The sequence below is a fragment of the Microcaecilia unicolor genome, chromosome 1 (assembly GCF_901765095.1).
Source record: "Microcaecilia unicolor chromosome 1, aMicUni1.1, whole genome shotgun sequence".
Taxonomy (NCBI): domain Eukaryota; kingdom Metazoa; phylum Chordata; class Amphibia; order Gymnophiona; family Siphonopidae; genus Microcaecilia; species Microcaecilia unicolor.
The window spans coordinates 102,930,609-102,954,633 of record NC_044031.1 but is presented as its reverse complement, the minus strand read 5'-3'; the positions used below and the strand labels follow the sequence as shown (position 1 = coordinate 102,954,633).

At 44.9% G+C, this 24,025-nt stretch overlaps 1 protein-coding gene across 1 annotated transcript in view; it reads right to left on the bottom strand.

Annotated features, from left to right (window-relative positions):
• Positions 1-24,025, bottom strand: part of MKX (mohawk homeobox) — a 146,670-nt gene that overhangs the window by 99,178 nt on the left and 23,467 nt on the right. The window contains exon 5 of the mRNA XM_030189915.1: positions 22,614-22,949. Within this exon, the coding sequence (XP_030045775.1) occupies positions 22,614-22,949 (336 nt within the window). The remainder of the gene's footprint in view (positions 1-22,613; positions 22,950-24,025) is intronic.

Below are 24,025 nucleotides of genomic sequence, written 5' to 3'. Positions count from 1 at the left end.
TCACAGGCACCATGCTGACAACCATTACTGGCCATAGGTCACAGTGGAGGTCCAGAGGGAGAGGGAGCATTCTTGGTTCTGTGATACCACCTGCTGATAATGGGACGTCATTTGGGATCCCAAGCCGCAGTTTTGGAACCACTAGCACAGAAGGACTTATAGCTGTGATTTCACTAGGAAAAGTAAGAGTACATGTCCCATAGCCTGCCCAGAATAAAATGGAACTTTGGCTATTTTAGGACCTCACCTCACTTCACAACTGTGCTCCAACTAACCAATGGCTGCATTCACCCATGATGGCTGGGGTGCTCTTCCTCCTCCCATAAAATGCTCATATGTGGAAAGTCCAAAGAGGTGCCTATTTTGTTGTGACCAGGGGGGGACTGAGAGTGATCTGGGCCCCGGGGCAGTGAGGGTGATCTGGCGCCTCCCACCGCCGTGCTGCTATCCCCCAACACCACAGTTGCCGCCCCTCTCCCACACACCACAGTCCCCTGAGCCTCAGTGGGCCCTTCCCAGTCCTACCTTGAAGGACCCTGGTGGTCTAGTGGCTTCTTCAGGGGCAGAAAAGAACTCTACTCTTTCCTGCCCGCTACCGCAATTCTGCCCAGCGCCACCGTGTTTTTAAAATGGTGGCTAAGACTTCTCGTGGTAGTTTCACAGGTCTTGACAGTCTCGCGAAACTACTGCAGGGAGTCTTGGCAGCCATTTTTAAAACACGATGGCGCTGGGCAGAATAGTGGCAGTGGACAGGAAAGAGTGTTGTTCTTTCCTGCCCACCTGAACAGGACACTAGACCAAATCCAAGAAGACAGGAGGAGCCTCCACGGAAAGTCAAAGCAAAACAGCAAAAGTAGAGGCTGACAAATGCGCAAACCAATAGGGAGATAATCTCAAAAAACAGTTTATTCAGAATATTCATATCAATATTCTGAATAAACTGTTTTTTAAGGACACTAGACCACCAGGGCCTTCCAAGTGGGACCAGAGGGATGTGGTGTGTGGTGGTGGCAAGCAACTAGGCAGAGCCCCTGGGCCCCCTAGAGTCAGTTTGTAAAATGAATGTTCATGTTGGACATTTCTAGTACATGGACATCCATCTCACATCAGTGGCGTAGCCAGACTGCCAATTTTGGGTGGGCCTGAACCCAAAGTGGGTGGGCACAAAATTTTCTCTCTACCCCCCTCCCTCAGCAAAATGTAGTCACACTCAGATACATTTGTCACACAGGGTAAAGTGCTGCTTTTCAGTGCATCAGATTTCAGACAATTTATTTAATAGCCTAACATCCTTTTCAGTGAGCTTTCAGAGGCCAAAACCTCCTGCCTCAGGTCAGTATAATGCTGTTACGGTATCCTCTCCTGACCTAAGGAAGGAAGTATTGGTCTCTGAAACTTTATTAACACCATATTACTTTATCCTAAATTAAAAATACAAATATTTTCTTTACCTTTGTTGTATGGCCATTTACTTTTTCTCATTGTGTTGCTCCCAGTCTCTAGATTCTGCTTTCCTTCGTTTTCGCTTAACTCTTCTGCCAGGGTTTCCTGGCCATTTGTCATTTTTCTCTCCTTTTTCTTTGCTTTCTTCAATATTTTTCTGCCTCTCTCTCTCTCTGTCCAGATTTAATTCATTCTTACTATCCATTCTTTAATTTCCTTCATCTACTTATGGCTTTTCATCTTTTTCTCACCCTTCTTCTCCCCATGCCCCTTCCTCTTATTCTCCAGTCTTTCACTACTCTCCTTTTCCATCCACCAGCTCTCTTCTTTCTCTCCCCATCCTTCCAGTGTCTCCCCTCTCTCTCCCCATCCTTCCAGTAGCCTCCCCTCTTTCTTTCTGCATCCTTCCATCCAGTGTCACCTCTTTCTACCTACCCTTCCATCCAGCGTCTTCCCTCTTTCTCTCCCCATCCTTCCACCCATCTACCCTCTCTCCTGATCCTTCCATCTAATGTCTCTCTCTCCCTCCTTCTAACCAGTGTCTATCTCTCTACCCTTTTCTGTTCAGTGTCCCTTCTCTCTCCACATCCTTCCAGTCTCTCCCCTTTCTCTCTGCATCCTTTCATCCATCTCCCCTCTTTCTCTCCCCATCCTTCCATCCAGTGTCTCTCTCCCTATCCATCCGTTTTCCCTCTTTCTCTGCCATCTTTCCGTCTGTTTTCCCTCTTTCTCTCCCCATCCTTCCGTTTTCCCTCGTTCACTGCCATCCTTCCGTCTGTTTTCCCTCTTTCTCTAACATTCTTCCGTCTGTTTTCCCTCTTTCTCACCCGATCCTTCCGTTTTCCCTCTTTCTCTGCCATCCTTCCATCTGTATTCCCTCTTTCTCTCCCCATCTTTCCGTTTTCCCTCTTTCTCTGCCATCCTCCTATCTGTTTTCCCTCTTTCTCTCCCCATCCTTCCGTTTTCCCTCTTTCTCTGCTATCCTCCTATCTGTTTTCCCTCTTTCTCTCCCCATCCTTCTGTTTTCCCTCTTTCTCCCCAGTCCCCATCCTACCATCCGTTTTCCCTCTTTCTCTCCCCATCCTTCTGTTTTCCCTCTTTCTCCCCAGTCCTCATCCTGCCATCTATTTTCCCTCTTTCTCTCCCCATCCTTCCATTTTCCTTCTTTCTCCCCAGTCCCCATCCTGCCATCCGTTTTCCCTCTTTCTCTCCCCATCCTTCCATTTTCCCTCTTTCTCCCCAGTCCCCATCCTGCCATCCGTTTTCCCTCTCCCGATTCAGGCCCGCCAGCCCCAGCTACAAAAAGAAGAAGCGCTCAGCTGATTGAGCTGAGCGCCGCCACCAATGCTAAAGACGAGAAAAAATGTTTTAAAACAAAAGCGCTGCACCGCAGGCAGCCTCGAAGCATTGGCTGCTGGTTCTGCAGGCTCCTCCCGTCTCTTACGTCACTGCCCCTGCTTCGCTCCAGGGGCAGTGACGTAAGAGACGGGAGGAGCCTGCAGAGCCAGCAGCCAATGCTTTGAGGCTGCCTGCGGTGCCGCGCTTTTTTTTTTTTTTTTAACATTTTTTCTCGTTGTTAATGTTGGCGGCGGCGCTCAGCTCATTCAGCTGAGCGCTTCTTCTTTTTGTAGCTCCGGCCCTGCTGCTCAACAGGAAAAGCAGCAGTGGCCGACAATGGGAGCAATGGGAGTGAGCGGGCCAGAGCTGAAATTGGGTGGGCCTGGGCCCACCCATAGCTACGCCCCTGTCTCACGTATTTTTAAACAGGCTGTATTCTGTTCAAAATTACATGTGAGATGGATGTCCATTTGGGACATTTTGATTTGGACATCCCTATTCTGACTTGGATGTCCTTTCGAAAATGCCCCTCCACATATCCTTGCTATGTTGCCTTATTCTCTCAACAGCCAGAACTATAAAAGAGAAAGGAAGGGATCTTCCAGGAAGGAATCATTTCTGACTGGGTAAAAAGTTAAGTACTACTCTTGATGGACCTTTTCAGAGATCAGCCAGAGAATGTCCAGAAGACTAGATGTTAATCTTGGTTCTACTGCAATTTCCAGCCCCTGGCTTTTGCTTTTCTTTCTTTGGCTGAAGAACTTGCTTGTGTTAGAGTTTAGCTGAGCTGATTTGAGGTCTACTTGCAGAGGTAAACCAACTAAAACCTATTAGATCCATAGCCCTTCTTCCAGTCCTTATACTTCAAGATTCCAAAAGGAGTTGGCTCAGAATATTTCTTTGAATAACAACGGTGTAATTCATGTATGCAACTGCTGGTCCTGCAGTGGAACTCTATTCCAGACCAAATCTGATGCATTGACCAGGGCACCTGAGGGCTATAAGTTTCCCTCAGCCTGTTCCCATAGTAAATAGCATTGTCTTGCCTGCTGCCTCCTGGACAATCTTCTCCCAGTCTAGAAGCCAGAATTGCTGGAGAGCTAGATAGATGGCTTTGGCCCTCAACCAAGACCATGTCAACACTTCATCTACCCTAGACCGCAATTCCCCTCCCAGCCTAGTAGGCTCACCTATATGGTGCAAATTAACCATGAAGGGGATTTACTGCCATGAACAACTGTGAAAAGTCACCTGTTCAGGCTCCTTTCAGCCTCACTGGAAAGATTGTTGAGATTTTTCTAACTGCACTGGGGAGGAGAAGTGATGCTGGATTGACTCTTTCGAATGCTGCAACAGTTTTATGGGGTTTTTTTTACCATTAGGAGAGACCACTATTTTCCCCCCTCTTTACAACAGTTTGTGAGCTATATATAATCTTCTACATTTGACATACACACTTTTAGACTTATGTACTGTGGACTCCTGATGCAGGCACTATAGCCAAAAAGCAGTCTGTGTTGAGTCCTCTTAATGGATGTGTACTTCTCCGTTTATTTTCATGCAAATTGCTGTTAAAAAAAGATTTTTAAGAAACCTTTCACTGGTCTTTGGTCATCTCCGCTGTTTGGCTGCTGCTTCCTGATCTATGGAGATTGGTCCCTCTTCTTTGATTCTCTTTGGAAACTACCTGTGCCATCTTGGATTCTCCCCTTACCACCAACAAAGCTTTTTTAAAATTGAAAATGTTGTGTTGGATAACACAATTTTTGGAGATTAAGCAAATACAATTGATTATCCAAGCTATATTACTTTTCATGGTTAGATTATTGCAATGTTGTTTTCCTTGGCCTACCAGACAAAAAGTGGAAAAGGCCTCAAGCAGTGCAAAAATGCAGCCATTAAATTAATCTTGGTGGGTAAGTGATTTGATCATGTGGCCCCATACTTGATCCACTGGTTCCTTTAAAGGCTAGAGTGGAATTCAAAACATTGACTTTTGACCATAAAATATTGTATGATGTAAGCCCAGATTATCTAAAGCAATTATATGTTCTGTGTAGACAACTACAGAGTGAAGGAGTAGCCTAGTGGTTTGTGCAGCAGATTTGATCCTGGGGAGCTGAGTTTGATCCTCACTGCAGCGTCTTGTGACTCTGGGTTAGTCACATAGAGGTCATTTTACTAAGGTGTGCCAAAAAAATGGTCTGCGCTGTTGTAGGTGCGTGTATTGGATGCGCACAGGTCCATTTTTTAGTGCACCTGCAAAAAAGGACTTTTGGGGGGTCAAAAATGGACATGTGGCAAAATAAAAATTGGCACATGTCCATTTTGGGCCTGAGACCTTACTGCTTAGTGGCAAGGCCTCATGTGTTAGCCGGGCGGTAATCATCAATGCATACACTGTCAACTACTGCCCAGTTAGCACCACGCAATATAAAATATAAAATATTCTCTGCCGCGCATATCGGACATGCGTAAAAACATGGAATTACCGCCCAGGCCATATGGCTGCAGGCCAGGCGGTAGTTCAAACTGATGCTCATTGGACGCGCATGGAGGGGCATAATCGAATGCAAACGCCTATCTCCATGGGTGTTTATCTCCGAGAACGGGTCCGTGAAGGGGCGGGCCGAACCGTATTTTCAAAAAAATGGACGTTTTTGAGCTGGACGTTTGTTTTTTTTAGCGATAATGGAAACTAAAAACGCCCAGCTCAAAAACGTCCTAATCCGAGCCATTTGGTCGTGGGAGGGGCCAGGATTGGTAGTACACTGGCCCCCCTGATATGCCAGGACACCAACTGGACACCCTAGGTCAGTGCGGTGGACTTCAGAAATAGCTCCCACATGCATAGCTCCCTTACCACGGGTGCTGAGCTCCCAACTCCCCTCCCCCAAAACCCACTACCCACAAATGTACAACACTACCATAGCTCTTAGGGGTGAAGGGGGCACCTACATGTGAGTACAGTGGGTTTTGGAGGCGTCCCATTTACCAGCACAAGTGTTGCAGGTGGGGGGGGGGATGGGCCTGGGCAGTGGCGTAGCAGGGGGGGCTGCCACCCGGGGCGGGGCGGTTCGCCATTGCACCCCTCCCTGGGTGCAGCACGATGACACCCCCCCGACCAGCTCCCGCACCCTACCTTTAAAAAGAATATCGGGAGGCGAGGCACAGCGCCTCGCGCCTGCCCTGCACGTAAATGAAATGTGGACTGATGGGCCTTCTCTCGCTCTGTCTATCCCGCCATTGCGGAAATAGGAAGTAGCATCAGCAGAGGGCGGGATAGATAGAGCGAGGGAAGACCCAATGGTCCACATTTCTTTTACGAGCAGGGCAGGCGCGAGGCGCTGCGCCTCGCCTCCCGATATTCTTTTTAAAGGTAGGGTGCGGGAGCTGGTCGGGGGGGTGTCAATTCGTCGAGGGGGGGAGCTGGCAGGGAGCAACCCACCCCCGAGCTGACACCAGGGGCGGACCGCCCCTCCCGCCCCCCCTTGCTACGCCACTGGGCCTGGGTCCACCTGGCTGAAGTGCACTGTGGTACCCACTAAAAGTGCTCCAGGGACCTGCATACATGCAGGCCTCTAGGACTTGTTGCTGCTGTATAACATTGGCACACCAGTTGACACCTGAAGACTAATCTCTCCGAAAACATCCTTTATTGGAATAAGCAAGTTTACTCACAGTTAACTGCAGAGGTTGTGCCCCACTGGCAATGAGTCTCCCTGGTACTGATTTAGCAGTAGGTCAGAGCTGGCAGAATGCTGTACAATGCCCTCTTTCAGCCACATTCAAGGGATGAACTAAGTTGTCTAACGTGGCTAACACAGGAAAGGGAACTAAAACTGGCTTACAAAAATGGCCACTACCGCATAGACTACAACAGAAAACACAACAGGGCACACTCTGACCCAGTAGGCAGGGGGAAAAGCACCATGGGAGAAGAGCCTACCAACTACCAACATCGTGAGACTGTAACACAAGCTAATGAAATCACGGAGCCCAATACCCTACACCCACCACAATGCAATGTTGTTGAGACCCTGTACTGCACCCGAGAGCCACATCTGACCCAGGGAAAGGCTGTGACAGGATCGAACACATTCTGCTGTCATGGAGGTGGGTACGGCATTTGAGGCTGGCATACAGGCTGGAAAAAAAGTTTTTAAAGTGGGGTTTTTTTTGGTGGGAGGGGGTTAGTGGCCACTGGGGGAGTCCGGGGAGGTCATCCCTGATTCCCTCCAGTGGTCATCTGGGCAGTTGGGGCACTTTTTTGGGACTTGTTCATGAAAAAAAAGGGTCCAAAAAAAGTGACCCAAAATCGCGGTAAAAACGCCTTTTTTTCGATTATCAGCTACAGACGCCCATCTTTCCTCGGCTGATAACCACGCCACAGTCCCGCCTCTGACAGGCCCCGACATGCCCCCATCAACTTTATTCGTTTCCACAACGGAGTGCAGTTGGAAACGCCCAAAATCGGCTTTCGATTATACCGATTTGGGCGCCTTTGCGAGAAAAATGCCCATCTCCCGATTTGGGTCGAAATATAGGCGTTTTTCTCTTTCGATTATAAGCTGGATAGGCACCTACACGCTTTAGTAAAAAGGTGCTTTAACTCTCCATTGCCCCAGGTACAAATACGTACCTGTATATATACTATGTAAACCGCTTTGAATGTAGTTGCAAAAACCACAGAAAGGCGGTATATCAAGTTCCATTTCCCTTTCCCTATGATCAGGAGTTAAAATTAGTTAGAACTTCAAAAAGCCTTTGCCATTTAATTATAACCATAATAGAATGTTAATTGGGAAAGGTTCAGAATTGTGGAATTCTCTTCTCATGACACTGAGAAAACTCAATAGCTACTTGAACTTTCTACACCATTTAAAAACTTGAGGCCCCCTTTGCCAAACCCCTTTGCTAGCAATTCCCACGTGAATACCAATGACGTCCATTAAAAGTGAATGGGCTTTGTGAACATTGCCGTGCCAGGACTCGCTAGTGCAGTTTGGTAAGAGAGGCTCTTGGTTATTTTTTAAATTTCTTGATACAGATTTGTCTGGAATTAGAAATCACAGATTGTCTGATTGCCTTTTTTTTATTGAGAAATTGTCTGTATAAGGAGATATTTCTTCAGAAATAAATCTTTTTTATTGATGAGCTTGAGGAGGGATGAAGAGGTAAGGGTAGTTATGGAGATATGTTTATATTATCTAGGAATGAAGTCTATTTACCTTTTTTAGATGTTAATGTGTTGGAATTCTGTAATTGATCTTGGGTAAAGCAGAATATTAATGTTCCAATTAAATTAAATAAAAAAATTCAAATGATTTTATACTGACAGCCTCCTTGTCCAATCTTCACCCTTTCTAAACTAGGCAATAAATTTTACCAACGTCAGACCCCTATTACATACATACATACACTTCCTTAATTCTTTCAGGATTTTTTCCCCATTCAAATGTGAAAGCTCAAGAAATGTTTATTTTTGAGGGAAATTGTTTTTCTGTGTTCTGTTTTGTAATTAACTGAGTACTCATGGATATGCCAGATGTTTTAGGCTGAGATCATTTCACAATAGGCATAAAATCTAATTGTTAATAATCTCTATAAACGTACAATTGTTAATAATCTCTGTACATCCCATTTCTAAGGAATCTTATAGAACAAACAGTCTATGTTCAACTCAGTGATTTGCAAGAAGAGAGAAACTGGCTAGATCCATGTCAATCTGGATTCAGACCAGGTTATGGAACAGACACGGTCCTTGTAGCCCTGCTAGATGATCTTCACAGAAACCAAGACAAGGGATTCACCTCGATGTTAGTACTGCTAGATTTCTCAGCAGCTTTTGACACTATGGATCATGATATCATGCTAGCATGGCTGACAGAAACAGGTATCAATAGAACAATACTTGCATGGTTCAGATCCTATCTATCAGAGATGCAACAATCCATAATGTTTGGCACCACCTCATTGCCACCATGGCCACTAACCTGTAGGGTACCACAAGGATCGATATTTAGGCATATTTTCAAAGCACTTAGCCTCCTAAAGTTCCATAGAAACCTATGGAACTTAGCCTCCCAAAGTGCTTTGAAAATATGCCTGATTGTCACCCATCCTGTTCAACATCTACCTCAAGCCACTAGCTGAGCTGATTCGGTCAATAGGCACTCAGTTCTACATCTACGCGGATGATATGCAGCTTCTCATACTCATTGAACCTGATTTACCTACAGCCCTGAATAAACTGATTACCTGGCTAACATCAATTCAAGAATGGACTAAGCACAACAAACTTTGCCTGAACCCAAGTAAAACCAAGCTTCTTTGGGTTTCTAACACAAGTGGACACACACCTGACATCAAAATCTCTTTTGGAAAGTACAAACTCCCCCTCAAATTACAAGACAGGAACCTTGGAATACAGTTAGATTCAACACTTACTCTGATCCTCCAAATCCAAGCAAACTTCAAGAGCTGCTTCTACTATTTGCAACAACTATGCTGCCTCTCTCCTTACATCGAGAAAAAAAATCTTATCCCAGTTGTGCATGCCATGATAACATCAAGACTGGATTACTGTAATGCACTCTACAATGGTCTGACTACAAAGGGTCTGCACCAACTCCAATTGATTCTGATTGCTGCAGCAAGACTCATAGAAGGTTGCAAGTGATGTGACCACATCACACCATGTTTGCAAAAACTTCATTAGCTACCAGAACAGTACAGGGCTAAACTTAATTCTAGGTCTGATCGTCAAGGTCCTTAAAGGAAATGGCCCTGAGTACTTGACGAACAGGATGACCCTCTACACACCTCTAAGGACACATGGAGGGGCATAATTGAACAGGGTGCCCAGGTTTTCCTGAGGACATCCTCACATGACATCCCCGTGAAGGGGAAGGGAAACACGTATTATCGAAATAAGATGAGCATCCATCTTTCATTTCAATAATACGGTCGGGGATGTCCAAATCTTGAAATATAGGTCATCCTTAGAGATGGTCATCTCTAGACTTGGTCGTTTCTGATTTTAGGCGATAATGGAAACCAAGGATGCCCATCTCAGAAACGACCAAATGCAAGCCCTTTGGTCATGGGAGGAGCCAGCATTCATAGTGCACTGGTCCCCCTGACATGCCAGGACACCAACCGGGCACCCTAGGGGGCACTGCAGTGGACTTCAGAAAAAGATCCCAGGTGCATAGCTCCCTTACCTTGTGTGCTGAGCCCCCCAAACCCCCCCCCCCAAAACCCACTCCCCACAGCTGTACACCACTACCATAGCCCTTAGGAATGAAGGGGAGCAGGTAGATGTGGGTACAGTGGGTTCGTGGTGGGTTTTGGAGGGCTCACATTTACCACCACAAGTATAACAGGTGGGGGGGGGGGTGGGCCTGGGTCTGCCTGCCTGAAGTGCACTGCAGTACCCACTAAAACTGCTCCAGGGACCTGCATACTGCTGTCATGGACCTGGGTATGATATTTGAGGCTGGTATAGAGGCTGGAAAAATATTTAAAAAACTTTTTTTAGGGTGGGAGGGGGATAGTGACCACTGGGGGAGTAAGGGGAGGTCATCCCCGATTCCCTCCGGTGGTCATCTGGTCATTTAGGACAAATTTATGTGGCTTGGTCATAAAAAAAATGGACCAAGTAAAGTCAGCCAAGTGTTCGTCAGGGAAGCCCTTTTTTTTTCCATTATCAGCCAAAGACACCCATGTGTTAAGCACACCCCAGTCCCGCGTTTGCTATGTTTCCGACATGCCCCCATGAACTTTGGTTGTCCCCGCGACGGAAAGCAGTTGAGGATGCCCAAAACTGTCTTTCGATTATGCCGATTTGGGCGACCCTGGGAGAAGGATGCCCATCTCCCGATTTGTGTCGAAAGATGGGCGCCCTTCTCTTTCGAAAATAAGCCTGTAAAATTCTCTCAAGCTGTATCCCTAACCACATCCTCTCCGAAAGACATTACATGATGTGATACCCGCAAGTGAGCCTTCTCTGGAGTAGCCCCCACACTCTGGAATGCACTCCCTGGAAGACTCCACTTAACACAAGACTATCTCTACTTCAGGAAGCAGGTGAAAGTTTGGTTCTTCAATCAGGCCTTTAATGGAAGAAGCAACTAACTTCTCAGTCTCACACACACACACACACACACACACACACACACACACACACACAAGGAGTGACACAGGCTGCACATACTGCAGCAGAACATGTTTATTCACTCCTACACTAGCTGAGATAATATTTAATCATCTCTCTGACCTCATATGCAACTTTCTTTAAATTGGTCACCTAAGTTTCTAAATCCTCTTACTGGCTTACCTTATATGTTCCATCTTTGCTTATACCCTCCCTATGCTATTAAAATGTTTTATTATGTATTGTGTTGATATTGTGAATAGTATACTATGCCTTACTTTGTATTGTCATTTGAATATTTTTACTGCTGTAATTGTCTTTTGCTTGTTTGATTTATTCTTACAGCACACCACCTTGAGTGAATTCTTTCAAAAAGGTGGTAAATAAATCCTAATAAATAAATAAACATGCAAACAAAAACAAAATGAACCCTGTTAATCCAAATAACCACAGTGCAATACATGTTCTCCAAACACATCTATGCATTCTATCATTATCATCCTGACACCATTCTTACAAATCATACTCATTTTTTCCGTGCTTTATGAAATGATGTTCGAACACACAATGTTTAATATAACTCCCCTCCTTTGCAAATGGGATACACATGGAGGGACATTCAATATGCTAAAAACATCCAATATTCAAGTAGGGGATATAGCCATTTTCAAAACAGACATATGTCTATCTTTTTTTTCTCAAAAATGGCTATTTGCTAGATGTTTTTGTGCTCTGGGCTTTTATCTTTTTGGTCCATTAAAAAAAAAAAAAGTCCAAGTGAAAAACACACAAAATCAAGCCATTAGGATGTAGGAGGAGCCAACATTCTTAGTAGGCTGGTCACTCAGACATCCCAGGAGACCAATGGGGGGCACCTTAAGGGGCACTGCAGTGGACTTCACATAAATGCTCCCAGGTACACATCTCACCATTGCTCTATTATCTTGTCTGCTGAGCCCCCCAAAACCCACCTAAAACCCACTATCCCCAACTGTACACCACTACAATAGCCCTTATGGGTGAAAGGAGCACCTATATGTGGGTATATGGGCCTGGATTCACCGGTCTGCAATGCACTGCACCCACCACTACACTACTCCAGGGACCTGCATGCTTCTCTAATGGATCTGAGTATAACATCTGAGGCTGGCATAGAGGCTTGGAAAGTAACATTTTTAACCACATTTTTGGGGGGTTGGAGGGGATTAGTGACCACTGGGGGAATAAGGGGAGATCATCCCTGATTCCCTCCAGTGGTCATTTAGGGCACTTTTTTGTGGTTTATCTACTATAATAAAAAGCACCTCCAACGTTCTGAAGCTGACTCCATGGAAGTGAAGGGTTTGTAGGGTTCATGCTGCCTGTAATGCTGTATCCATCTCCTGTCCTGACGTTAGCGTGCTTCCTGGTTCGTCATAAGCAGCATTAACCAACCACATGATAGCAGCACAAGGCACACCAACGGACTCAAAGAATAGCGCAACCCGCCTGCCCGGACACAGATTCACACACAGAACTTCACTGAAATAGATAGACAACCAGCCTCAACACTGCTGGTACCGCCGGGTAAGCCCCCTCAGAGACACACGTGGCACCCCCCAGGAGCGGTAAATGGTGTGCAGGCTTGGCCCCTCTCTCTCTCTCTCTCTCTCTGAGCCCTTGTCCTGGTCCTGCCCTTATGAAAACAAGAAATGAGTGCGGGACCATAGCTCAGAGAGAGAGAAGGGCCGAGACTGCACACCTTTTACCGCCATTGCCGGCTGCCGTAACCACGACGAGGTAAGTCAAGATGAGTTTTAAAATTCGTAGGGAGGGAGCCTGGAACTGGAAGGGAGGGAGGGAGGAAGGGAGGGACGACGACCGTGGAACTGTGAGGGAGGGGGGACCCTGGAACTGGGAAGGAGGGAGTGAGGGGGACCCTGGAACTGGGTGGAAGGGACCCTGAAACTCGGAGGGAGGGGACGACGCTGGAACTCAGAAGGAGGGAGGGGACGACCCTGGAACTCGAAGGGAGGGAGGGAGGGGGCCGTCGTAACCACGACGAGGTAAGTCAAGATGAGCTTAAAAATTTGTAGGAAAAGAGCCTGAAACTGGAAGGAAGGGAGGGAGGAAGGAAGGGATGACGACTGTGGAAGTGGGAGGGAGGTGGGACCCTGGAACTGGGAGGGAGGGAGGGGGATGACCCTGGACCTGGGAGGGAGAGAGGGGGAGACCCCTGGCACACACTCTCATTCTCACACACACACTCTCTCTCTCTCACAGACACACTCGCACCCAGTCTCACTCTCTCTCTCTGACACACACACACAGTGGGGATGACCCTGGAACTGGGACTTATAGCCCTGGATGTTTTGTTTTGTTCCATTATAGCAGAAAAGCATCCACGTGTTAAGAATGCCCAGATCCCACCCTCAAAACGCCCCTGACATGCCCCCTTGTGTTTTGAACACACTTCTGACGGACTTCATAGAAAAACATCTAAAAATTGGTTTTGAAAATACCAATTTGGACATTTTTTGTGAGAAAAACGTCCAAATGCAATGCCACTTTTTGGACATTTTTCTCTTCTGAAAATGAGCCCCTTAGTAATTCAAACATGATTTTTACAACTGTCTTTATAAGAATCTCATCACAGCATCAGAGTGGGCCAATGATAAAAGAAGGAAAAGGGAAGGGAGGAGAAAATATTCACAATGAGTTTAGTTCTGATTACTTATAATTCTTCTGTGTTCAAATAGATAAAAATGTACTGCTGAATGAATTTTACACAGTGAATCACCAAATGGCACAAGTACTAAAATCAGTCTATATTTCAATATCTGTCTATCCATATAGATATAGATACATATTTACAAAATAGTTTTGCTTCCCCATTATGAAGTCCCATCCTGCAGGTCTATAGGTTGTATCTTCTCTTTTCAGTGCATCCTTCCCTCTTGCTCCCAGAGTCTCCTGCACAACATACTAGGGTGTGAGAAGCAGAGCTATTCAGCAGCTTGCATGGTGGGAATGGGAGGAAGAGGCAATAGCAATGTTTTCTGCAGCAGGTGAAAGGAGAAGAAAGAATGGAGGATGTACTATCATTGGACCAGGAGGATGACAGCAGCTGTTGCTTTTACCTGCCAGAATGGATATGAAGCAGACAGAAAGGGAGATTTGAAAGCGAGTGGAGGAGACAGCATAGGAAGTGGAGGTTGAAGGAGAGAAACAGAGGGTGGAAGGTTGAAAGAAACTGAATAGTGCTGATGGGTGGGAAGTTATGAGAGAGTGAGAGAGAGAGAGAGAGAGAGAGAGAGAGAGAGAGAGAGAGAGAGAGAGAGAGAGTGACACAGAAGAAGAATGAGGAATAGGAAAGTATGTGAATGGTGAGGAGGGAGGTGCGATATAGAAAGTGTGCTAGATTTGTGTTTGCACTAGGGTGGGTGGGAAGCAATTGTTGAGAGCAGAAGTAATGGGGGTAGGAGGAGTCAATAGGCTTCCCCTATAAATATATCATATATATATTCAGTATTAAACACAGCGACTAGAGGCCATCTGAAACTGGTGGTTTTGGTCGAAACTGAATCTGTGGCCACAATCCACGGCTCGGTTTCAGCCATAACCAAAGCCAAAACTAATGTTGTGCCTCCCTTTCCCCTCCCCCACAAAAGATGGGTCCCTCCAGACCACCACCACTGCTGTTCCCCCAGGTCTCCTGAGCATCAGTGGGCCCTCCCCAACAGGGCCGCCGAGAGGGGTGGCAAAATTCCCTGGGCCCGGGCCTCCAAGGGGGACCCAATGCCACAGTCCCACCCGCCCACCCTCGGCTCCGTCAACCGTCCGCCACTGGCCCGGCCCCCCTCCTTTCAAATCACAGCGCCGCACCACCTCGCTCCATGTGAAAGCACAGCAGCGGCAGTCTGCAGATCGCCTCCCTTCGGGCCTTCCCTCCCTGTGTCCCATCCTCATCTGACGTAACTTCCATGAGTGTGGGACCCAGGGAGGGAAGGCCCGAAGGAAGGGAGGCGATCTGCAGACTGCCATTGCTGCGCTTTTACACGGAGCGAGGTGAGGCACTGTGATTTGAATTCAGGAGGCCCAGCCCGGTGGTGGACGGAGGGGGGTGGGTGGAGGGGGCATCGGCGGCGACAACAACCTCGGGGGGGGGTGACGGCAACGACCTCAGGGGCCCCGGGGGCGGCCTTGCCCCAGGCCTGGCCCAGTCTCTCGGCGGCCCTGCTCCCAAAACCTTTCTTAAAAAGCCCCGATTGTCTAGCAGCCTCTTCAGGGCCAGAGAGAACCCCAGTCTTTCCTACCCAGTGCTGTGCTGTGCCCAGGGCCATTGCTGCTTTAAATGGCTGCCAAGACTTCCCGAGGCAGCCTCAGAAAACTTCCACAGGAGGTCCCAGCATCCATACTGAGATTGGCACTGGCATAAGCAACATATGGCAGTGCTAATCTCAAAATATGGCTGCCAGGACTTCCTGCAGCAGCCTCAGCAGCCATTTTAAAGCAGCAGCAGCACTAGGTGCCGCAGTGGCACCAGGCAGGAAATAGTGGGGTTCTTGCCTGCCTCTTAAGAGGCCAGTAGAACACCAGGGCTTGTTAAGGTAGGCCCAGGGAGTGTCTACTGATGGTAAGGGGGCCAGGTTGGCAGGGGGATTCATCTTCTTCGGGGTTGGGGAGATGGTCAGTCGGGCAGTGGAGAGTAATTAGGGGGACAGAGAGTTTTGGTTTCAGCCAAAAATGGAGTAGCATTTTCAGTCGAAACCCAAACCCATATTTCAGTGCCAAACCTGAAACCAAAATTCGGTCATCCTCTAACAGTGACATCAATTTTCTTGCATCAGAAGTGCAATTTTCACTGCCTTGAGTGAATTTCTTCAAAAAGGCGGCAAATAGATCCTAATAAATAAATAAATAAATCTGAATAGAACATCAAAATGAAAATGCTTCATCTGAATATCCAAAAGTAATATTTCACAAAACATCTACATTATGTTTTAGTTTCTGTCATTGTTTACATATCCACAGTGAGAAAGACAACAAATCCTATTCACAATCTCATCTCATGGCAAAAGATTATGCAGGTATGCCTTATATTATTTCCAGGTCACTGAAGCTATGTTCATGGTTAATAAAATGACTCATCATTACAGTAGCACTTGAACAGCCAAGTCAAAATACAGCTGCGTTCACGTGCTTTCCCGTGATAGTCTAGATGTCTTGGAATTAACAATTATACTTTTGAAAACATATTTATCCCTACTTTGAGAATAATGTAAGCCAGAAATAACAGCAATAGTTCTGTTCCTATTAAGCACTGCTATTCAGAGGGCTTAATAAATGACTTAATTACATGTATTATTACCCAATTACAATTGGTACTCATTGTATCCACCACAAAAGGTCAAAAGGATGAGTCAGCCTCACCAGCATCTAATCCTGGGAATGCCACATCTGCACAGATGTTCCAGCATTACACTGTAAAGCAATTTGACTGGCCATCAGCAGGATAGAATTCCATAAATAGCTCTGCAGGAGCATCACCAGAGAAGATATCCTGAACCCCAACCACTTGCCATCGCAGAACTAAAGAGATTAAGACTTAGAATTTTAAAAATGATTTTTAATCCCTGAGGTTTGTAGCACTATAAGCAGCTGTATGTTGTAGATTCAGTAAATGGCACCGAAAGATAGGCACTGAGATACAGGGCACTAAGCACAAATTCTTTAATGGCAGTTCCACACAGCTTAAGTCTGCATTCTGGTGCCTAACTTTGCCCGCAAACATTTCAAATGCTCATGCCTACCTGGCATTTAGGCACGCAATGTAAGTACAGTGGCGTACCATGGGCAGGGCGATGGATGCAGGCAGCAAAGGGGTGCACCGAGCAGTCTTGTGGCTGTTGGCTCTGCCGGTCCCCTGCCCCCTCTGACTTCAACTTCCTGTTCTGGGGCAGGGGACCGGTAGAGCCAACAGAGAGGGCAGAAGACCAGCAGATCCAACAGCTGTACGACTGCTCAGTGCACCCCTTTACTGCTTGGCGGGAGGGAGGCGGTGGAGGGCAGGGGGCAGGCATGGATTTGACGCACCTGCAGGAGGAGGGGGATACTCCACCCTGGTTGGCAACCAAGGTATGTACACCACTGTGTACATCCACGCCCAAATGTTGGGCATACTCTTGACCTACCCATGTTTCTCCAGTGCTCACACTCCCTTTGGAGATGTACACTATAGAAATTAGATGCACTGTTTACAGAAAAGGGACGCAGATTATGCGCATAACTCCTAATTAGTGCCAGTTGTTAAACTCAATTATTGATAGTTATCACCAATTAAGAGCTAAATGACCCAATTAATTTATGTGGGCAAGGAACCCTATTCTATAATCATGCTCCCAATTGTGTGCCTATCTTTGGGCACTGCACTGATCAAATCTGCATGTAAATCTAGGGACAAGGTGTTGTATCCTACAATGTACGCTGCTCTGGCTGTCTCTACTGCTCATAATCCTATTCCCAGTATTGCTGGTTCCTCACAGAACCAATGGAGAAAAATGGATAACAGAAGTGAAATGTATAGAGGAAGTGAAAGTACCAGAAATGTGGGTAAGGGAAGTGTGTCTATGCAAACAGAGTGTATGTTTATATGTAAACTAACCTAGCAGCCAACATAAGCCTTATCAACCAGGCAACAACCAACTGAAAGCAGAATGTATTGCTTGAAGTAAACTTTCTATAACCCTATGGCCCAGATGAAGGAAAAATACACATTCATGAAACGTCAAATTTCTCCGTTCTGCGCAGACACAAGCAGAATGAATGAGCATTCCTTATTCATGAGAAAATTGACCAAGTGATATGTTGCAATATTACTCTATGTGGATGCAACCACAAAGCCCTATATGTAAATTATGAGCAGTGCTCATAATCATTGCTTCAAAACAATATACTGTATATGAAACTGTAAATAATGTATAAGGGAAACATAGCGCTGACTAAGAAAATCTCTCTGTTCCACTGGTATGCTAGCACTATAGTAAGGTGCAAGGAATGATGGGACACCTATGGTAGAAGGGCTGGAAACCAGTAGTGTTCTGGAGGGTAATTCAAGCCCAAATTTCGTATTGCTTTGGACAAGCTATTGCCCGGGACCTAGCAGTCTACTTGTTTGGCCATCGAGTAATGACCCTCACTTCTTTGCAGAATTCCTTTCTTTACTGTGTTGTTAGTGCAGCGAGACTTTCAGTTGAATCATTGTGGAAATCTCCTTTGACGCTCCTTGTTTTAAAGTGGCTTAATAAATTGTGTTTTCTTGGCGAAATAGACCGCGTGTGAGCAAAATGGGTGGGTCCCCTTTCTAAGTGGTAAATGATCTGGTGACTCTTTTTGAGTAAGGCTTCTTAGGAAGCTTGCTACATTTTGGGTACTGGTCCGTCACCACTCCTGATTGGGTTAAGTATGTTCTGGTAATGGGGGATAGGGATGGGGGGGAGTATATGTACATTTGATTTTTCCTTTTAATTGATAGCACTAGGGGTGGGTGATAATGGGGGGATTTATAGAAAGCATTTCTAAAAATCGAAATCATAGTTTTGTGTATGCTCTGTTAACACTACATTCAATGCTATTTCTTGGAAAGTCGTCTGTTGGAAAAGATGTACTTTTGTTTATTGTTCTTTTTGATAAGTGTCACAATAAAAGATGTCTATAAATTAATAAACATAATAAAACCTTTCTGTACCAGTCTTTACCTAGAAATGAGATTTCTCTGACACCATGATTCAACTGGAGCCTCATTTGCATATGAAAGTTCCTCATTTGCAAGCAGGAACACATACATTTTTCACAAGCTGCCACTAACATGTTAGAGGGCCATTTTATTATGTACAATAAGACTGTACCACAATTTTTAATGCATGCAAAGTAGATTTAATATGCACAGTAACCTTTACAGCACAGAACCCTAAACATTCTACAAAAACAGAGTGCTGATATTTACACGCCACCTGCATATGTTAATGTACACAATACCAGTCCTTTAGCAGGTACAGTAAGTGTACATTTACATGCATAAGCGACAGCAATGCAGCCAAGCGCTATTATGTAAGGCCGTGCGTAAGTGGCATGAAGGGGCATTTTTGATATGACATCTAAGTCCAGCTTTGGATGTTTTGCTAAAAATATCCAAAATTCAAGTGGGGAATATAACCATTTTCAAAACAGAAAAAACGTCTATCTTTTTTTTTTTTTCCAAAAATGGCTATTTGCTAGATGTTTTTGTGCTCTGTGCATTTATCTTTTTGGTCCATTTTTGAAAAAAAAAAAAATCCAAGTGAAAAACACACAAAATCCAGTCATTGAGATGCAAGAGGAGCCAGCATTCTTAGTAGACTGGCCACACACACATCCCAGCAGAGCAATGGGGAACCCTAGAGGGTATTGCAGTGGACTTCAGGTACATGCTCCAAGGTATACATCTCACCATTGTTCCCTTGTCTGGTGAGCCCCCAAAAAACCACCCAAACCCACTACTCCCAAGTGTATACCACTACAATAGCCCTTATGGATGAAGAGGGCACCTATATCTGGGTACAGTGGGTTTCTGGTGAGTTTTGGAGGGCTTATAGTTTCCACCACAAGTGTAACAGGTAGGGAGAGGTATGGGCCTGGCTCCATCTGTCTGTAGTGCACTACACCCACCACTAGACTATTCCAGGGACCTGCATGCTGCTCTAATGGACCTGAGCATAATATCTGAGGCTAGCATAGAGGCTGGTAAGTAATGTTTTTAATCACATTTTTGGGGGTGGTGGGGATTAGTGACCACTGGGGGAGAAAAGGGAGGTCATACCTGATTTCTTCCAGTGGTAATCTGGTTATTTAGGGCACCTTTTTATGCATTATTCGTTATAAAAACAGGTCTAGCTCAAAACGTCTTAGTTTTAGTCCTGGACGGTTTTGTTTTGTTCCATTATGGCTGAAAAACATTCAAGTGTTAGGAATGCCCATATCTTGCCCTTAACATGTCCCTGACAAGCCCCCATGTGATTTGAATGCACTTCTGATGAACTTCATAGAAAAACATCTAAAAATTGGTTTTGAAAATACCAATTTGGACATTTTTGTGAGGAAAAACGTCCAAATACAGATTTATGCCACTTTTTGGACATTTTTTCTGTTTTGAAAATGAGCCCCATAGAATGTAAATGTAAGGGGGTGTTCAGTAGGGATGGGCAGTCATTAACAACAATATTTCCATGGGGGGGAGTGAGGGGGAGGAAGGGGAGGAGAAATGAAGTGTATTACAAACAAAATTAGTCAAGGGTGGTTAGTTACAATTGTTGCATTAGTGTTATTCACCTATAGTTTATATTATATTATAATTACAATGCCTGGTAGTGGATGGCAGTACTGTGTTGACGAGATAAATTTTTGTCATGGTTTGTTTTACCTTATTGACTTTATAAAAATATTTTCCAAAAAAAAAAAAACAACAACAATATTTCCTCTGTCATTTCCTGTTATTGGCAAACGTAAACAGGCAGGATTTTGTTTGCCAATGACAGATTTGATAACAACAGCACCCCCCCCTTGCGATCCTTGGCCCTGCCCCATGAACCATATTGCCACATCCCTTGTGATCCAAGGCCACCTTTCCTGACCATGGCCTCCACACTCCCTGTAGACCACTGAGCCTACCTGAATCCCAGTTGGTCCAGGTGAAAGGCTGCATTTAGTCGCGGCCATGAGCAGGAGCAAAGGAGCATTGCTTCTGACAAAACAGACCCTCATTGGACCACCAGGGATTTAGGTAGGCCTACAAGGGAAGATGACTATGGGGAAGGTGAGGGGGTCTTTGGTTTTGTTTGGGGAGGAAGGCATGGACACTGGAAAGGAAGCACAAGAAATCTGTGTCATCTGCCATGATAACAAAGGGAAGGGGGGAACCCCAAACAAAATGAACAATCCCCCAAAACGGCATAGGAAATGACACAAAACAAACATTTTCTGGGTCTATGGTTGGTGTAACTGTGAGTGCCTAGTTTTTAGGTGTGCCGATGCTGGGTTACGCAACAAGTTCATAACGGAACCTGGGTACCGAGCTACCACTATAGAATACGGTCTCAATGAGCAGCATCAGAGTGCATATAAGGTGTACCATTCCGTAAACTTGTGCACAGAATTTGACACTTTGCATGCAAAGTTGCATGAGCAAATTATAGAATAGTGACATTTATTCACATAACGTAATGGTTAACTACTACTTATCATTTCTATAGCGCTACTAGATGTACGCAGCGTGGTTAAATCAGCTGCTAATTGGCATTAACCAATAATTGGCTATAATTGGTGTTAATTGGCACTAATTGTCATTATGTTGTAGTTACATGCATAACTACCCTTAGTCGGTATTTTACAAATTGAGCACTCAAAATCCATAGCTCACAACTGCATGGACCTGGAAGGGGCATGCCTAGAATTTAAACATGCAGGTTTTGTGTTTCTGTTTCTAAATTTCAATAAAATGATTGAACAAAAAACAAACAGCCCCAAGAAGCACAACTCCCTGTGTCACAAACACCAACCCCCCCAGTAGCACAACCCCTCCCATGTCACAAAGTTTCTCCCAATAGGAAGTTGGGGCAGAGAACGATCTTCCTGCTGGAAGACCAATCTCAAGAAAGCTGGGTCTGAGTCTGAAGACTGCACAGTGCATGTTATAAGGTACCAAATTATATTTTTTTTCCTCTTGTGGGTTTTTACACAGTGCATTCATTTTGAGGTAGTCTGACTATGTGACATTACTTCCTGCCAGCAGGTGGATGTAGTCACAATCAAATCTACGAGGGCAGTGGCAGGTGGGCAGGTTGGGACAGGGCCTGACTCCAATAAAAAGGCATTTGTTTTGAGTATCTCATTGAGTGTTTCCTGGACACTTTTGCTTATGCATTTGAAACTTTTGCTTGAACATTTCTGAAATATATATTAAACTCCATAGAGGGAAAAGGGTCTAGAGCTGGGCTGGAGCCCCATTGAGTGACCTTACCAGCGACTGACCAAAGGGGTTAAGTGAAGGTCACTGAATATAGGCAAGAACATAACTATTTGGTTGTAGAGGAAGGGCCTTCCATTCCTGTAGGTGTTGGAGCACTCACAGACAGGAGGAAAGGAGAAGTCTTCACAATCACTCAGCCCAGACCAACTGGTGGACAGCACTTCACACTTAGTAATACAATTCTTAACTGATAGAAGTATTTCAACATGCTCTGTGTCTTTTATAATACTGTCCATTGCAGCAGAAGTTGAATAACATTGTTGTCATAGACATCCCAACTTCTCCAGCACCTATTCATGTGTATCCTGCACAGAAGTACTGCAGAACTGTTGAATTCTGGTACCACAGTCCCCTTCCAAATAACTACAGAATGAGGTTACCAGTTATCAAACTAATTTCAGCTTTAAAGAGAATCAAACAGAAGACAGCCTGGAAGAAGTTATTGAAAAAAAAAAAAAAGAAGACAGCCTGGAATCGGAAGAAGCGAGATCTTACCCAGGATCAAAGCTTCTCATGCATAATAATGGAAATGTGTAAAAATCTTTCTTCCTTTTCCCACATGCAGTTTCAGATTAGTTGCTGAATACTGCATCTAACTTCTGAGTCTTTGAAACGTTTTTTTTAAAGTCTTACCTGTGCGGTAGACAAAATTGCCTTCTGTTTCGGAAGATGATGGAGACACTAGCTCTTCCTCAAATTCATTAGAACTAAAAGATCCAGAGTGGTTTCTTTGCCTTGCTTTCCCCATCATGGCTGCATTGGTAGCCATGACATGCCGTAAAGAGTCATTGAGATAGCGATGCAATAAACTGCTTTTGTATTTTGGGGGCGATACATAATCCTCATTTGTTCTTGCCTCTGGCCTCACTCCTGCTTTTATTGCAGAACTTTCCGTTTTAATCACAGTGTGGTGAACTGGCTTGTTATAACCCCCTTCAATCATGTGGTTTCTTGAAGGATTCTCTCCATCTGTAGAAGAAGAATAGATATTGCTTAATGGCTACAAATGTACTTTAATTGCTGTAAATGACACAGATTCCACTAAGGATTTACAACAAAGAGTGGGGGCTTTTTTTGGGCCAAGCCAAATCTGAATGGAGTAATTTCACTTAAAGAATTTAGATTTCTTTATAAACACCATCCTAAAATAACTTATATTTACTTTCTACCCAAGATCCATAAATCTGTTCAGCGACCTCTCGGTTGCTCCATGGTTTCAGGTTGAGGCTCTCTTATGGAGCCATTGTCTCAATATGTGGATGTGAGAAGTTCTGAGAGAAGAGAACATTTCTCTGGTAAGTGAACATTATTTTGCTCTGTGCTTTGGGAACTGAAAGATTAGGGTTTAAAGGGGAAATTGTAGGTTAGTGATAGTCAGGATAAACATGTCAAAACCCCCAAACTTTATCAACTAATCTCCATACTCTTTTCCCCCTAGTTTTAAAACTTGAACTTTGTACCTAAGCATTAATAAATAGCCTCTAGCAGGCGGGAAAGGTTAGGACAGCTGTTGTAATTGGTGATTTGATCATTAGGCATGTAGATAGCTGGGTGGCTGGTGGACGTGAGAATCGCTTGGTCAATTGCTTGCCTGGTGCAAAGGTGGCAGATCTCACGTATCACCTAGACAGGATCTTACATAGTGCTGGGGAGAAACCGGCTGTCATAAGTACATAAGTATTGCCATACTGGGACAGACCAAAGGTCTATCAAGCCCAGCATCCTGTTTCCAACAGTGGCCAATCAGGGTCACAAGTAAGTGGCAAGATCCCAAAAAAGTACAATACATTTTATTTATTTATTGCATTTGTATCCCACTATTGGTCTGACGCAGTATGGCTACTTTTATGTTCTTATGTTGCAAAACATAAGCAGAAAAAAGGTACCTTTACAAAATGCAGAAATTACAGGTGCCTTCTTGGACTTTCAGCATAAAATTACTCCCGTAAAACCTATTTCAAAGTGCTTTGTTTACCTGCAATAACTGTAAAAGTGTAATTTTCTGAACTAAGGGGCCCTTTTACAAAGGCACGGGAGGGCTAACA